Source organism: Triturus cristatus, chromosome 3_1 (assembly GCF_964204655.1).
Source record: "Triturus cristatus chromosome 3_1, aTriCri1.1, whole genome shotgun sequence".
NCBI lineage: Eukaryota > Metazoa > Chordata > Amphibia > Caudata > Salamandridae > Triturus > Triturus cristatus.
The window spans coordinates 778,996,275-779,013,169 of NC_140583.1; the positions used below are offsets into that span (position 1 = coordinate 778,996,275).

Here is a 16,895-nt window from a genome sequence, read left to right on the forward strand (position 1 = left end):
TAGCAAATACTCGCCACCCCTACAAGTGGAAGAAGTGTACGATAGAGCAGCGTTGCTCAGCGACAGAAATGTATGGTCCCAAGACCGTATGTCTAAATGCAACAAAATTCTACAGTGGCCCAGTGAAGACAATGAAGGAACAACACAACAGGAGGACATGATAGATGTGGTAGACACTCCACAAGGGAAGGACGGAGATACTGCCTCTGGTAATCTGAACAGCGAAAGGAAAGAGCCAACAATGGAGAAACGGCCACAGGAAGAGAGTGAGAAAGGAGGAAGAGATAGAACTAGTACTCAAGAAGAAAGAAGGGGGAGCCCAGACGAAGACAGTGGCCGGGAAGAACGTACGACCCCGGTAAGTCGCACCAGAGCAGGCAAAGCGGTGGTGAGACCATCCAAGTTTAAAGACTTTGAACTTGAGTGAACTTCCATAGGGTATGTGTATAAAGTTTTTTTGTGTTATAAAAAGGGGGAGATATGTAGTGTTGCGGTCTAGTTGACACGTACTACGTCTTGATGCAAAGGCGTGAGGTGGCCATATTGGACGCTACTGCGCATGCGCAACAAACGGCGCGAAAGCATTAGAGCGTACGGAGCTGGTTGCCCGGTGCTCTCTCGTTATAGAGAATCGTATTTGAATAAATACATGAAGACAACTCCTGCACGCCTCCTGAGTATCATTGGGGGAGTGTAACGAGCATTACATTCACATTGCAGTAACTCCGGATAAAGGAAGAAAAGACACCAATGCAGTGTAGAGCGTTATTTAATCCATCACAGCCTAGACATAGGTACAGTTACGAATGAATCTAAACCGCCACCCGCCATGTCTCTATCCCCAGTGCTCATAGTGCCAATATCGGCAACAGTTATCACAACATACATAAGTACATAAATAAAACACACGACACTGAATGTAAGTGGAGAAATATTGCTGCAGGTTTATTAGCATAAGCAATATGCAAACATGGTGGGTTATCTTACGGGCGATCCCAGGGCAGGCCAGCCCCTATGCCGCCTGCCCGTCTGATAAGCCTAGAGTCACCATGGCAACGCCAATTGGTGTATACCTAATGTTGGGAGGGTCCCCCCCTCCCACCTGTGGACCACCAGTCCACTTGCTACACACGCCCCCCCGTGATGGGTGGGCGGAGCATACATGGCAGCCCCCGGTTGCTCAGACCCACAACCGCCTGTCGGTTAGCAGGGCGCCGTCGGTCTTCCAGTGGACACGCTAAAGATCCCTGGGTATCCTGGCTTAGCACCACACGGTGCTGCTGCATGCTATACCCCTTGGTATGTGCAGACCCTGGATCGCCCTGTAACTCCTCCTGCAACACAAAGTGAGAATTGTTAGAAAACCTGGCCCCCCCCATTGTCCCTCCGGACGCCGGGTAAGCGGATGGGCGGGCAAGGCGAACGAGCGGACAAGAGGGCGAGGAGGGGGCGGAGACAGAATATGTACCCCCCTGGCTCCTCCCCGCCGGAAGCAGCTATCTGCTGGGGTCTCCCTTGGTCCATCCCAGGGACACGACCTCCCACCCCTGTGCCTTCCTGTGGCACTAAGGCGGCCGCCCTCAAAGGGGCGGGCCGCTGCGCAACCCCCCCCAGGGCAGCCTTACATAGTGCCAATATCGGCAACAGTTATCACAACATACATAAGTACATAAATAAAACACACGACACTGAATGTAAGTGGAGAAATATTGCTGCAGGTTTATTAGCATAAGCAATATGCAAACATGGTGGGTTATCTTACGGGCGATCCCAGGGCAGGCCAGCCCCTATGCCGCCTGCCCGTCTGATAAGCCTAGAGTCACCATGGCAACGCCAATTGGTGTATACCTAATGTTGGGAGGGTCCCCCCCTCCCACCTGTGGACCACCAGTCCACTTGCTACACACGCCCCCCCGTGATGGGTGGGCGGAGCATACATGGCAGCCCCCGGTTGCTCAGACCCACAACCGCCTGTCGGTTAGCGGGGCGCCGTCGGTCTTCCAGTGGACACGCTAAAGATCCCTGGGTATCCTGGCTTAGCACCACACGGTGCTGCTGCATGCTATACCCCTTGGTATGTGCAGACCCTGGATCGCCCTGTAACTCCTCCACAGCCTTGGGAGTGGCCACCGTCACTACCAGGGCCCCCCACCAAGGTAGACCTATTTCCTTACAACCTGCTGCAGCCAAAGCTTCCCCTAGGTCCAGTAGGAAAAGAACCGTGCCTAAACTAGAGAGGTGCACCCCATCTCCCTCCCGGCACCCTGTGGACTTGGCGTGTATAAGATCATGCCTGATGAAGCCCAAACCTCTTTGCTCTGCGCAACTGCGCATGGCTCCAGGTAGACCTTTTTACCTACAGCAACTGATACCGGGCTTCTCCCAGGTCCAGCCAAGACAATCTACGCCCAACCGAACCGGCGGGCGGCATGCCCCTCAGGACAGGTGCCCTCATCCTTTCTAACTCGCGAGGAGGGGGCGGAGACAGAATATGTACCCCCCTGGCTCCTCCCCGCCGGAAGCAGCTATCTGCTGGGGTCTCCCTTGGTCCATCCCAGGGACACGACCTCCCACCCCTGTGCCTTCCTGTGGCACTAAGGCGGCCGCCCTCAAAGGGGCGGGCCGCTGCGCAACCCCCCCCCCGGGCAGCCTTACATTTCAAAACAATTCATCCCACGCAGAATGACATTTGAAGTAGACACGAGCGCAGGAGCACTCGTGCCAACTTCAAATGACAACACATAAGGTATGCTATTGCGCAACCTTCTCTGATGTGTCTGTAAAACTTACCTTTTGTCCCAATGTTTTGTCCTGAAATTTGACCTTCTTTTCTGTCCTGAATTTTTACCCTTTGTCCTGAATTTTTACACTTAGCGTATCAAATTTGCTCCCATGCCAGTTGGTCACCCTACTAAGACGGGGATTGTTCAATTTGAAGTAAGTAGATAAAATGTAGAATTTCCGAAGATTCGTGCTTTGAGTGCGGTTATTCGCTTGCGAGTCTATCCCCTTCCTTTTGTGGGGAGGATTGTCTTTGGTTCTCTTTCAGTGTAGAATCGTGCTTACATTTAAAACGGCATGGCTGTCGAGTAGCTGCGCGCGCTGAGATAAATAAGGGGTGTGGTCTCCGCAATGTGTGTGACGTCAACGACCTGTATATAAAAGAGGGTGCTGGCGTAAGTAACGCAGAAAGAAGAGACCATATTTAACTGTAGGTTGTTATTTGTCGCGCAGACCGAGTGCTCCTGCTCCAACAGTGCTTGGACGGAGCTCTCTGCCTGCAACAGCCCCAGGTGCATTTGTTCTGACCAGGGAAAGAAGCTAGATTGCCAAGGTCAAGGACGCAGCCGAAGAAGTCAGCATCGACACCCTCACTGAGGCCCAGTTCTCGCCTGACCTCAGCCCATCTCCGTATTATTGGCACAGTTCCCGGCTGTTTCTAGGAGAATATCTCGTAAAGGCCCTTTTAGAAGCCCAGGCTCTCCTAGACTCGGCTAATCACTCTTGTACACCATGAGCTCCCAGGTGAGGCAAAACTACCACCAGGACTGTGAAGCAGCCATCAACCGCCAGATCAACCTCGAGCTTTACGCCTCCTATGTTTACTTGTCTATGGTAAGTGAATGTCCACTCTTTTATGTGGCGGGGTGGGTGTAGGTAGCTTATTGTGTAAATGGGTCGCTGTAGTTGAAACAATATATGAGGCTTACACTTTTAGAAATAGGAAGCACCTGCTTAAAGTCTCTGCATCAGTGGTCCAAAGTAAACTCTGTTTAGCAAAGGCTACTTATTACGGGTTACAGTTGTTTGCTTGGGTAAGTGAGTAAGCTATAGGTTGCGTTGATTACAAACTAACCAGTTGATCATATCCTCTATGCGTTCTCACTCTCAATTCTTGTATGTTTACCAGATGTTCAACCTAAAACTGTGCAGTTGCATCTGATTTTATTCTAACGAATCACTTTTACATAATTTATAATTGTGCTCGTTCCCACGACCCTGGTACGAGCTTAAGTTCTTCCGCACAATGACCACTATTGGGCAGAAAAGCAATAGGCTGCGATAAGGGGTCGTGGGGGCGGTTAAACCACGGTTTAATAGCGTGGTAAACCATGCGATGCAACCCGTAGGTCGCATGAGGCATAAGTCAGGTGTGATCTTTGCCAAATCGCATCGTTAAAACCAATGTTGCTGCATTTTGGACCACGGTTAGAAGTCCACGCACACAACGTGCATTTAGCTAAATAACCCTAACTATTACTGCCTGATGCTTGCTTTGTACTGACGTACTGTGCCGCACTTCCAATAAACTCCGCATAACTTACCTTCTCTGAGTCTTCACTTCTTTTACGACGGGTCCAGTGTGACACGAGGCCACTTGAGAACCATGGGTGTGTGGCATTGATCAGGCTGTATATCGCCCATTCTTGCCACTGGCAGTTGCATCTAGACTAGGATTGGCAAACATTGGCCCAGTGCAGCAGCATGTTGCAAGTCAGATTTTCAAAATAGCCACTGTTTGGTCATTAGTGCTCTGCAATGCAGTGTTGCACGCCAATCTCCCCAGTGAACACGTGCAGTAATGTTTGAGTTGCTTTCTATAATTTGGCATAATTATGTCGTGTTTCCAGTTCGCTGACTATGGTTTTTGTATCGTGCAGCGGTTGCCATTATACTAAAGTCCCTCCTTTTTATGTCTGTGTGGAACGTGCATGCAACAGTCTACTTTACGGCGAATTAGGCATTTTAACCTGTACATCTAGTATTTTTGGTAGTGATGCTAGTTCTACGTATGTCCGATTATTGGTGTGTATATGTATATATATTTCATTCGTAGGGTTGATTAATCTGGCCTAGAGAGATGGCTGCCTATTACGATGATTGTGGTCGGTCTCGGGTGTGAAGGAGTATGCCTACGAGGTGTACACTATTCTTGGCAAAGCTCAAAACTGTATTGGTCACGGAGGGCAATGCTGCAGTGCTTTTGACTTAAGTACGTAGTTTTCGATGTGGTTGGTTTGAAATCCATAGATCTCTTGAACGCTTCTTGCAGCGCATCCCTCAGGATCTTCATCTGAGCTAAATGACCTGACTCTTACCGACAGTAGCCTTGTGCTCGTGGTGGCTTCGTCGCTGTGAGTTTCTGGCCTTTGCACTGGAAGCATTTGCTACTTGACTCTAGGCTTTATATCCGAACTGGATTAATGCCCAATTGTGTGTCCCTGCCACCATAGTTGAGGTAATGCTCCGCCATCATTCGGTACCAGAGGGAGGTTGTATAGGCCTTATGTAGTGTAGTAGTACGTTGAACCTGCGGCAAGCGTCTCAACTTGTAGGCCAGTGGCAGCTGCTTGTTTCGTGCTGTCAGCCATTTTGCTTCCTGCGGCTTCCTTCAAAGAATTGGAAATATTGAGATGCCAACTGGTATGGCGTGCCTCTCAGCATTAATACTGGGATCTTTGAGTGTTGCTGTATCGTGTAGATCACCAAGGGCCGTAATCTTCATTGCAAAATTACTTCCCATCGCTCTATAAACCCCGACCGTTTCTTTCACTAGTATTGAAGCAGAACATTTTGTGATACGCATGGCTGTGGTATTTAATGGCCAAATGTGAAACAGCTAGCGAAGGCATGTAGTGGCCGTGGGCTAATTACGCCCAAAGCACTGCTACGGCGTATGAAGTTGACATACGCTCTGCAGGAAACTGGCATTTGAAGGTGTTTTTTATTTTCTTTTTCTGGCGTTACTCAAGTTAATAATTGTTTCCAACACCCACTGCAGCTTGTAGCCTAGACTCTTGGACAACCCACTCCATTCACTGGCTATTTTCAGTGAATGACTGTATTTGAGGCTGGTGTCTGGGATCTACTGTTCTCTCAGCGAGAGGGTAACACTCCTGAGCTGTTCAAGAGTCCTGCCAAACGGCTTGTTGACTTGCATTGCTAATGTCGTTTTGCTATTACTTTAAGTGAGACCGCGTGCTGCTGGGCCTCTAAATGACCGAATATTGACAGCTTGTCGCATTTCGAATATTAACTCGGAGTGCTCTCCCATTTCTCGACGTATGGACTCTTCCTTTCGTATTAAGGATTGAAGCAGCTCGGTGTGTGCCTGGCACACTGTCGGCTCACGTGGCACGGTTCGTGTGCTTTCAGGGAGGGTTCAGCTCTGCAGAAGGGCGGGCGCGCCGCAGAGTAGCAAAACAAACCTCCTTGCTGCTTTGAGCCGAAAGCGTGCCAGAATTTATTCTCTGCTCTGAACGTGTTTACCAGAAATGCAGGCCAGCCTCGTAGTGCCCTGCAGTGGGCGCAGAACGTCATTGCCCTTGTTGTAAACAAGGAGTGCAGCCCGTATGTATGCAGTTCCGGGTGCCGCACATTTCCTCCACTGCACTCACCCCTCTCCTGACCGTGGTTTCCTTCCAACTCTTGTGCTACTATGTAAAGCGCTGGGTTGCACGACACCGTTATACTCTACAGCTGATTGCCTGTGGCTTTGTTGGTGCTTCTTATCCAATTCATTCTCCGCATACCAGTTAACGCTATACTACCCCTGGCTGCTTCTGTTGACAGGCCAGTCCTGCTATTCTTGTCATTTGGTTTTCATGTAGTACTGTGGTGACTGGATTAAGATACTCTTAATTAGGTTCGTGCTATGTAAATACTATATACATGCATATATACAAATGGGGAAGGGAGCGCAGTGGGAGAATAGGCAATATTACTTATGACCCAGAGAACCTCATTTTCAGTCATGCCTTTCTGTTGGGGTGCTCACTGGGACTTTACCACCAGAGGAAAGAGAATACTGGCCTTACCAAATTGCTATATTGGACGTAGGGTAGTGATGCTGAGTTTTCTAAGCACAGCCCCCCCTTCTGATCTCGTTACAGTTTAGGTAGAAGTTAACGTGCTACATAATATGCGCTGAACTACTACAGTGACGCATGCATTGTTGACCTGTTAAGAACTCCATGAGGAGCAGCATAGCATTTTACTGGAGTAAATCTACTTTAATAACATTTTACTGTTTATTGATTCACATTGCGTATCGCACAATCTGGCATTCGTTTAGGCAGCACACTCCCTTTTGGTAGGCCAGCCAGAGTATGACTGTAAACACTTGCGCAGCATGCTGCGTTGTTGTCTATAACTGAATGTAATATCCGAGTCGGCAGTGAGTCTCTGGCCTAATTAGTATATATTCTAGGGTGTTTCTACAGCAACTCCTCATGTTGTGTTAATGCATCCAGTCCTGACCTACGGCCGTCTGCTTGCAAGTAATGGGCTAAAGCATCCCCGCAAAACCTTTTTAAATGATCTGCAGTCCTCATAGTGCCTTGATTTTCTGACATTTAATGAAAACCCTTTTAGCACCTGTTCTTTCGAGGTGTGACCCTACATAGGCTTCCAATAAAGCAACTCTGCACTTACAGGAAATGTAATATAGAAATTCATCCCTGGAACCTGCGAAATGTATTACCTACTGGCCGCCTGCCTCAGCACTGGGACACTTGTAGTAACTGTTGCGCTTTACGAAACCATTCATTCACTTATTACCAGCGCACACTGGGCCCAAATATCAAGGTCCCCTTTCTGTAGTGCGGGGACCTGCAGTTTTGCCTTGTACCTCAGTAGTGCCTTTAAGCGCTCTGGCATATGCACTACTAATGCCATTAAACCCAGACTTGTGGTACTGCTGTTGCATCTATCCATCAGGGCTTCTCCTAAGACGTCAGTCGAATATTAAGTTTGTCTTCTCTGAAAAGTCCTTGCTCACGTTTTTTTTTGTTTTGTTTTTTCCTAGTCCTACTACTTTGATCGCGATGACGTTGCCCTGAATAACTTTGCCAAGTTCTTCTTGCACCAGTCTCACGAGGAGCGTGAGCATGCTGAGAAACTGATGAAGCTGCAGAACCAGCGGGGTGGCCGTATCTTCCTTCAGGATGTCAAGGTGAGATGCTTGCTTTAGAACTTGTTAAATTGTTGACAAAGCTTTTATACATTAAGATCTTCCTCGGATAAGCTTTTTTTAATTGCTAACTTTAGCCATTCTCATTTCAACCTGCTGTAGCACTGGGTTGACTTACTACCGACTCTAGTCCTGCTATATGTTGGGGTTAAATGTTGGAGAAAATATTTTGGAGGTTGTCTGGATGTTAGCACTTATGTTTATGCATGGTAGATATTCCAGCAGACTTAAGTCTTTTTAAAATTTATAGATGGATTTCCATCCCAGCTACCTGGGTCAATAACTGACCTTCCTGTGGGCTTCTGTTCTGGGGGTGGGAGGGGTGTTAACATGTTCACCGCTGCTGTAGTGTTAAACATGTGTGCATGCAAGCAGAAAGCACAACTTAAGCAGAGGTTGCCCAAAGAAATGGGAAAAGATCTGGTATCACTGGTAAGGTTATAGGTTATGGGGGGCGTGGGTGGAGTGAAACTGTTGACCCTATGTGGATTACTTATGCATTGACACCTCTGAAAGTTAAATTAATGTTACCAGGAAATGTGTCCCTTTATATTCTGTTTGAACACTGCAATAAAGAAATGGAAAAAGGTATATGGAGGGGTCATTTGGTTGTGAATGAGAATACAGTAATTGTATGTATTAAGTGTTCTTTCTATGTTGTAGAAGCCGGAACGGGACGAGTGGGGCAGTGGTCTGGAGGCCATGGAGGGTGCCCTGCAGCTGGAAAAGAGTGTGAACCAGTCACTTCTGGATCTGCACAAGGTGTCCACTGATCGCAACGATCCTCATGTGAGTCAAGCTCTGAAGGGCCTGTTAACTGTCTCGTGTGGGTGTCATCCTGCCGTGCAATTGGTGTGCACTTCTGGTGTTGGATTCTCATGGCACCCCTCGAAAGGGAGATTTCCTTGGCTCACTACAGTAGTGCTGACGCCGAAGAGTAGCAAATGACACCTGCCCTCTGTCAGGAAATATAAGAGTTATCAATTTGACAATCACATGTTGCATGTAATGCGAGTGAAGCTTGCCCCTGCTACACTCCTGCTGAATCCCTCTAGAGTCAGTGCATATTGAATTGAGTGCTGCAGAGTTAACTATTGATAACCAACACATCACATCTGGTACTTTTCCATACCCTTAATGTTGTCTGATTTGTGTACCTCGAGTACAATGTCTAGACTTGACTAAGGGAATCCAGAAATTAACCTGACATGTCAGTGCCTTGGAGGCTTGCATGGGCAGTGCATTGGCGGCTGTATTCCATGCTATCTATGTATGCTGGACACTACCCTGGCCTTTGCTAGGAACGCACTGATCTGCTGGGGATTTATTTCTTTCCTATGACTGTTTACCTCTTAAGGGTATTCGCATGCTGAAGGGACGTTTTCTAATAGTAGCTCACCAAGTTTTGGGCACAATAGCAAAAGAACGGTGGATTGGAGTGCTGCCCCGAGCTATAACTTCTTGCAATTTGCCTCCCATTGCCTTTTGTGTCATCCTCTCAGAACGTAACTGTTATTAGAAAGTTCTTCCTTATTGTCCTTTCCCTGTTTACACTGGCTGAGTGCACACTCCCTACAACTTTACCACCTGGTTCTTGCATTGACATGGCTGACCCAAAAACAAGGTTCCTTTTTTTGGTATTAGTGGTTTTTTTTGGGGGGGGGGGGGGGGTGCTGCAGCCATAGTCCTAAGTATGACGTATAGAATATGTATGCTTTGAGCAAGTTAATTAACTAGACCATTTCTTTCTGCAGTTGTGCGACTTTCTGGAGACCCATTATCTGGAGGAGCAAGTGAAGTCCATTAAGGAGTTGGGTGACCACGTGACAAACCTGCGCAGAATGGGTGCTCCTAGCAATGGAATGGCAGAGTACCTGTTCGATAAGCACACCCTTGGTGAAGAGTCCACCTAGACTCAGTTTGGTGCCCATTCCAGACTCTGACTCTAAGTTTCTTTCCTAGCTTTCCCTGTGTTGAGGTTTTTTTTTTTGTCGTCTCAATTGAGAGAAATTGTGATAAATATTCACCTCGTTGCTGTAATGCTTTTGCATCCAATAAAAAGTGACTCGGTTGAACGTTTTCTTTTTGTGTGGGTAAGTAGGTTGTATGCTCATTGTATTGATGACAGTATATCTGGCTCACATTACCCCCACCTGAATGCCAAACTCAGTGATATTCGTATACTACTCTGGTTTCATAACCAATCCAAGCTTCTCCTTTCTGGAATGGCAGCAATGTTAACCGTTCAGTGGTAATCATGTTGAGGCCCCCATCTGAGAATGTCCTTGCCTACGTTCTAAATAGTGATTGTCTTTTTGTGCACCTTACACATTTATTTGGTTAAGATTTTACTACTTGTACTGTCTCGGCAGCAAACTATTTACACCTGTGTGGGCAGAATCATTGTTGTTGGCCTTTTGTGTATAGCTTTTGGTTAAAATTGCTTAAATGGTAGACTTCACAATCTAGATTTCTGTCCTGAGATCGACCTACTTAAGAGCAGCATACATTACTTTTCTGCTTGACAGGTTGGTTCTGGGCTGGGGGTGGAATGTAGAGGTTGTAATTCCAATTTAGGAAAGCTAAATAGTTAAATTGACGTTCACACCAGTCTTTCATATATTTTTCCCGACCCTTGAGAAAATTATAAGTATATATCCGTATTGGTGTTTCCTTGTTGCGAATTTAACACCACAGTGCTTAATAGTTTCCAATTACCCAACTGTACTGGGGTGGGATCTTCCTCGTGGAGGAAAAGTCACAGCAAAGGACCTCCTTGTCTCTAAATTTGTGGATTTTGTATGTGTAAAACTCGCCTGTAGTAGGGTTGAGTTTTATCTGATCCCTTGCTTGCAGAGTTCAAGTTACCAAGGCTGCGTTTCAAATCTTAGAATATTTGACAAAGGGTGAAATACAGTCTGTCAGAGTTCCCTTACTAAAGGCTGGTATTGTTTTAGCTGCATCTGATCTTTATAAATTGTTAAGCTGATTACTGTAATATATTCACTTCAGTACTCTGGCTGTTGGTAGGTCTTGCTTACAGGCTAATTTAGCGTACTTGGAATTCTTGACTTCCTCCCATCTCCTTTGCTCTTCTGCCCGTTTTTTTTTTTAAATTATTTATTTTGCTGCTCGTTAAAAATGTATGCCTACATATTTTAGATTTCTTCTAAACTGTAGAGGTCCGCTATCTTGTAATGCTAAGTAAAAATTGTGGCAGGGTCACGCTGTAGATGCATGCATGAATGGTGGTGCATATGTCATGCTGGTCTAGCATCATGACTTGGAACTGAACCATGAGCTTCCCTGCCGCCCCCCCCTCTTCGTTTTTTGCCGATGCTCTTCAACATTGGTAAGGGGTTTTGCTTGTGCGGAACGGTATATAAAACATTAGCCAAGCTGATGGTCCTGCCCATTACATAATCATAAAGTTGCTACCTACTGTGACTTGAGATTTTTTTTTTTTCCTCTACCGGACAAGTGATCAGCCCTTGTCACAAGTGCTCTGGTATCAGTTTCTTGAGTCCTTATTCTGACGCTTGGGTTTTGAATCGGTTAGTGATGATTCCTGCCACTGCATCTAGTCTAGCAGGGAGACTTTGTAGCCGGGCCTTCAGGAAATTTCTATTCCGAAATTGCAGAATAGGAATAGGCATTGGCTAAGCCAATGGGTCTTACCTGTTTAAGAGATCAATGCCTTTTACCATGTTGTGCAGCAGTGTGGCAGCTGTCCTACATGGCTGAATGTTAGTGGTATGGCATATTGTATGAATGAGCCAAAAGATGCAGGTGTAGCTAAGTAATATCTGAAAATGAGCCTGAAAACGGAGTGGAGAAAGCAGCACAAGAATTGGAAACATGGTATCCTGAAATGAATACTTCAATCGGCGCGATTAGTAAATGGACGCGAAGCTGAAACAGTTGGTGCTTGGTCCATGCTCTGATGGGAAGGGACTCATGGGGCGTGCTGGCCACAAAGGAAACCGCAGAGGAGTATCCGTGAATGGTAAGCAATGAGTTGGCTCCAAGCCCTTTATTATAACAAAGATAAATCCCTCAAGCAAGAGCATGTGCATGGTCGCAGCTGAGAATTAGAAAGGAAAATGGCCAATTATATTAAACAAGCTGCCATCTCTCCTAGATTGGTCAGGTCTTGTGATGGCTCGAACTTGCAGAAGGTCAGCAGCCTCAAAGGTAAATCTCTACAGTGCACCCAGAAACGGTTTCTGGGGGATGGCAAAGGGCTGTTGTGAGGGCATGGAGCAACCCAGGGCATACATGGGAGGTTAAACGTAGGAGTTAACATCGAAGTGCTGCAGTTGAAAGTGGGGATTCTTCGTTTACTTTAGTCTTGTAAAGAGTCTTAAATCTGATAGGCATTTCGTTTTGAAACCTAAGAGGCAGTACTGTACAGCCAAGATGTTATTCATTGCCAATTTTTTGTTTGCTACTTTAGTTAACTTCTCTATGGAGGTAGCTTTTTCTGGTAAAAGCTTCGAGTAATTGTGTATGGGAGTGGTAGCAGCACTACCGCAAGGTGGTTCCTGTCTCAGGCACTGGTGTGGGTGGAAGTTACCTTTTAGTGATCGGGAAATCTGGTATTTTCACTGGGACGTGATGTCAACAGATACAGAATTAATTTCAGGATCTGAGAGGCGCATTTGAATCTCAAATGAAGCTAGAAACTGCATTCAAATCTGTATGAAAAAAGGTGGTCCATGGCTCCCCTCCTTTAAATTGCAGTTCCATTTGATACCAGGGATCTGGAAGCTGCCCTTCAGGAACACGTTTAGATGGCTGTATTTGTACACTAGTGGGCACATACAAGTGGATAATGCTGGTGTTCTTATTTGGTGTGTGAAGGGGATGCGTTGGTCACCTGGTGGGTCTCTCTAGGGTGAAGTGTTACAAGAAGTTGTAATCTCTATGTGCCCAGACAATCAATTTTGGGAAGTGAATCTTGTTGCCGCATGTCTGTTCACGAAATAGATTTGTGCAGTGTTCCCAGTTGGTTAAGTTTGGTTTCTGCTTTAAGGTAAATGGTGGGAAAGTGAGCATTCTGTAGCGAGACCCATGGTCAGTCAAGTGTGCATTTCCATGTGTGATGCAGAGGTGGTGGTTTTCAGCTGATGGCATGGTGTTCAGTTCGTTCAAACCACCTGAGAAGCTTTCAGTCCAACATTTCTCCAACTCTGTCCCTGCAGCTCTATTACCACACACTTTGCTGCAGTCCTGAACATTGTTCAAAAGGATCATATACGCTGCTCTTCAAATCTCATAGAAGCTAGTGTTTAGGTAATGTTTAATCATTGCGGCGTCATTTGTAGCTAGCTGTCTTTAATGACCTATATGTTGTCGCCTTCCTAGCCATTAAATGCATTTTTGAGGTCTCATTGGAGTAATGGAAGAAAGGCAGTACATATAGCCCTAACCATTTAAATGACCCATTGTGTTAAAGAAATGTTGCTTAGTTGATGGAAACTGAAGTCGCTCCTGTCAGTCAAACCCAGGGTTGACTGCTCTTTCATGTGGTTAAGTACGTATCAAAACGTCCCATTTAAGTTGCCAGGATCTGTTTCTGAGGGGCACTGGCAATGCAGAGGCTATTAGACCCAACTGTAGGCGTTCAGGCCTTTTACTAATGTCCTGGGGCCTGGCCTACTATGGATCTTGAACAACTGGGCCAAGTTACCTTTCTGCACTTGACTTGTCAGTTGTAGACGTGAATGAGCAGTCTAAGACTCCCTCTGTGGGAAGGTGTGAACACAGATTGGTGAACATGGCTCAACTTGGTGTGCGGCAGCAATAAATCAATGTCCAGCCAAATACTTTTATAGCAAAGTATTTTATTTCTATCTCTACTCATTCAAAGGAAAGTTACGACATTCAGACCACAACATAGTCCGTCCCACCCCCACACACCCCTTTGAGGTTGGTCTCTACTATTTTATTGCCTATTCCCTGTTCCTTGCAAAGTGATTGGAGTTAGGCCCCCAATACCTGGATGCCTCATCTAGGGAATGCTCACTAGTAGGCCTAAATTCAAGAGTATATGCTGACTCTTCTATTACAGTCACATGTGTTAGCACCACAATGCATGTAAATGTCTCCTATGTACTGGTAGACCCATACCAGGCCTGATCCTCCCCCCCCCCCCCCCCTCCTCTAACGACTGAGGTTGTGTGCCGTGTCTGTGGACTTACTCTCAACTGCTCTGGTCCTGATCAGGTGAGCTGACTACATGCAAGGAGGGGCAGGCTTTCCTCTGAGCCTAATTGGTTGTGCTTCATTAGCAATAAAAGGTGTTTCCTTGCTGTTCCTGCAGGGAAAGTCCCACGCTACTGAAGGGGCTGGGAGAGATTCTGATGCTCCTGTTGAAGCAGTGGTGCTTCACTGATCCAGGGGTTAGGTCGGATGCAGTCCTTGTTTGCTCCTCGTGACCTATGAGTTGTCACTGCCCAGTTTGTGGGCTCCTGCCTGTTCCTCTCGGCAGACCCTCCTGGCATACAGGCTTGCTATGGCACTGCCACACAAGGCTTCAGCCCTTCCTGCATGGCAGTCATTACAGCCACGGCCCATCCCAGCATGTGGGGTAGCCTCTACAGTGCCCCACAGGCTCCCGCCTGTATCTCGAAGTCTTCTCTAGGGTGGCCTCTTCTGGCACACTGGCTTGCTGCAACAGCCCCACACAGGATTTCACCCTTGGTGCACAGCATCTTTACATGGATATCTTCACTGTGGCCGTCTCCTGATATGGGTGCACACACATGTACAGCTTAATCAGCAGCGGTCTCCTTGCACCAGGAGCCCACTTAACAGGGCTCCTTGCTGGAAAGTTCTCCCTCCAATGCTGTCCTCTTCTTCACAGGGCACACTAGTCTTGGCTGGGAGGTACTGGTGCTCCACTGTAGATGGCCCTAGTTACCCTTGTAGATGGGACATAACCCAACATGGAGACTCCTCCCTGTTCTGGTCATGTAGAGCTTCTCTCCCCCCTCCCGCACAGCCTGCCTGCTTGGCAGATGAATCAAAGAATAATGTGGGTGGGAAGCTCACTCAATTTTAAAACTTCAATGTGTGGCGGTATGTGTGCTTTGTTGCTGATATGCCTGCAGAGCATGTGTATTGAACAGAATAAGTGGCCTAGACACTGCAAGGTGACTAGGACTGCAACCTGCACAGCTTGTACATTTTCTTCCATTCAGTTCAATTTTTATTAAACCAGAATTAACAATAAAATAAAGTTTGAATATCTTGAAATTAAACTTTTAATAGGAAAACAAATTATCCACATTTGTGAATTATCCACATTGTATTTTCTTTGTGTGCCACAAGATTATTGCGGCACTCGCACACAATGCATTTCGGGACGCTTGTCCCCTGCGTCAGGGGTATTCTGTAAAGAGAAGGAGACTATTTTCAATGGATGCACACTTTGGTTCTAATGAGATGTTGAAAGCTGGTGTATGTGCCCGTCATGCTCCCTTCACCATGGTGTTACCTGACTCTCTTGACACTATCTTGAATCCACGACGTTTACCCACTATGTGCAAAAGGAGAAAAGCAAACTCGTACACCATAGCCACAGTTTGGAAAATGACAAGTGTCTAACTAGTAGAAACGAGTGAAACCAAATATGTAACTGGACGTGTGTGAATAATCAATTTTTCAATGTCATGCCCACGCTGTGGAACACCTGAACAATAAAATAGGAATACACGATGCCTGTTAAATGAACTACAGCTAAGATCCATGATGCTCTCCACTCTAAAAAAAACCTATAGGTGATGACCTCTCCTCCTAAAATAGAAAAATGTAGTGACCGTCTGACGGGGAATTCGGTCTGTTACGAGAGGCTGGAACGTTTCTTCAAGCAATCCAAGTGCTGCACGGCACCTGAAATATATACTCCCAATTGGAATATGCTCCGTATGTAACACAAAGATAATAGCTATCTTTTCTCAGTATAAAATGCAAACTGAGCTTACCGAAAGGATAAAATCGGTCAGTGAGAAGTTGAGAAGCGTTCGTGCGCCAAGGGGGGTAGAAAACTTCCTGTAAGTGACGCTGGCGCGAACAACAATGAGACATTGAAGACGACTTAAGAAAAGCTTCTAGAGTGAAGCATGCGCACATGATCCAATGTTCTTGAAACTGAGAACGGACGCAATGCTTAAATGACAAACTCACCACTTCTAACACTAAGGGTGGACTAAGCTTCTTCAGTGAGGCATACACTTGGTCCGATACAAACGGACACAATGTTTCAGAAGCGTACCAACTGCTAAGAAACGGAAAGAGGACTTCAAGGGTTCTAGAATAGACAATCAAAATAAAAAAAATATATTCAGACATCAGACCACATTGAAACCGAGAAACTTAAGTTAAACATCTGAGTGCAAAAGAATGTGAATTAGCCACAACTATGTGTGAATATTAAATAACACAATCACTGTCGGTGTAAAGTATGGTGGACTTATTATCAAAATATACACAACCAGAATAATGGCAATAAGTTGGACAACCATCCAAATAGACAGTTCAAAAACATAGCATCATAGTTAAGGGTTATGGAAACTAACACATTGCAAGATAGGTCCTATGGTTCATCATAGAATGATGAATAAACTGAATCCAAATAAAATGTGTTGGTATGGTGTCAGTGTGCATATGAGTGTTGTAAGTATCATTATTATAAACGCCTCACAATGATATTGTGATACCGCGTGAGGAGCCCATAGTGATTCTTCAGATAAATAGTACATATGTCTAAAGAAAGCAAGCCATCTCCAGTTTGTCATTGAGGCCGTATGGCATCATGGTCTGCAATACACCATACGGCCTCAATGACAAACTGGAGATAGCTTTCTTTAGACGTGTACTATTTATCTGAAGAATCACTATGGGCTCCTCACGCGGTGTA

At 46.1% G+C, this 16,895-nt stretch overlaps 1 protein-coding gene across 1 annotated transcript; it reads left to right on the top strand.

Moving 5' to 3' along the window:
* The first annotated feature begins 3,185 nt into the window (after positions 1-3,185).
* Positions 3,186-10,047, top strand: FTH1 (ferritin heavy chain 1). The gene is made up of 4 exons (XM_085644970.1): positions 3,186-3,615; positions 7,808-7,954; positions 8,636-8,761; positions 9,727-10,047. Exons 1-4 carry the CDS (start codon positions 3,514-3,516, stop codon positions 9,883-9,885), a joined length of 534 nt encoding a protein of 177 aa, XP_085501096.1. The 5' UTR covers positions 3,186-3,513; the 3' UTR covers positions 9,886-10,047.
* The last annotated feature ends 6,848 nt before the right edge of the window (positions 10,048-16,895 follow it).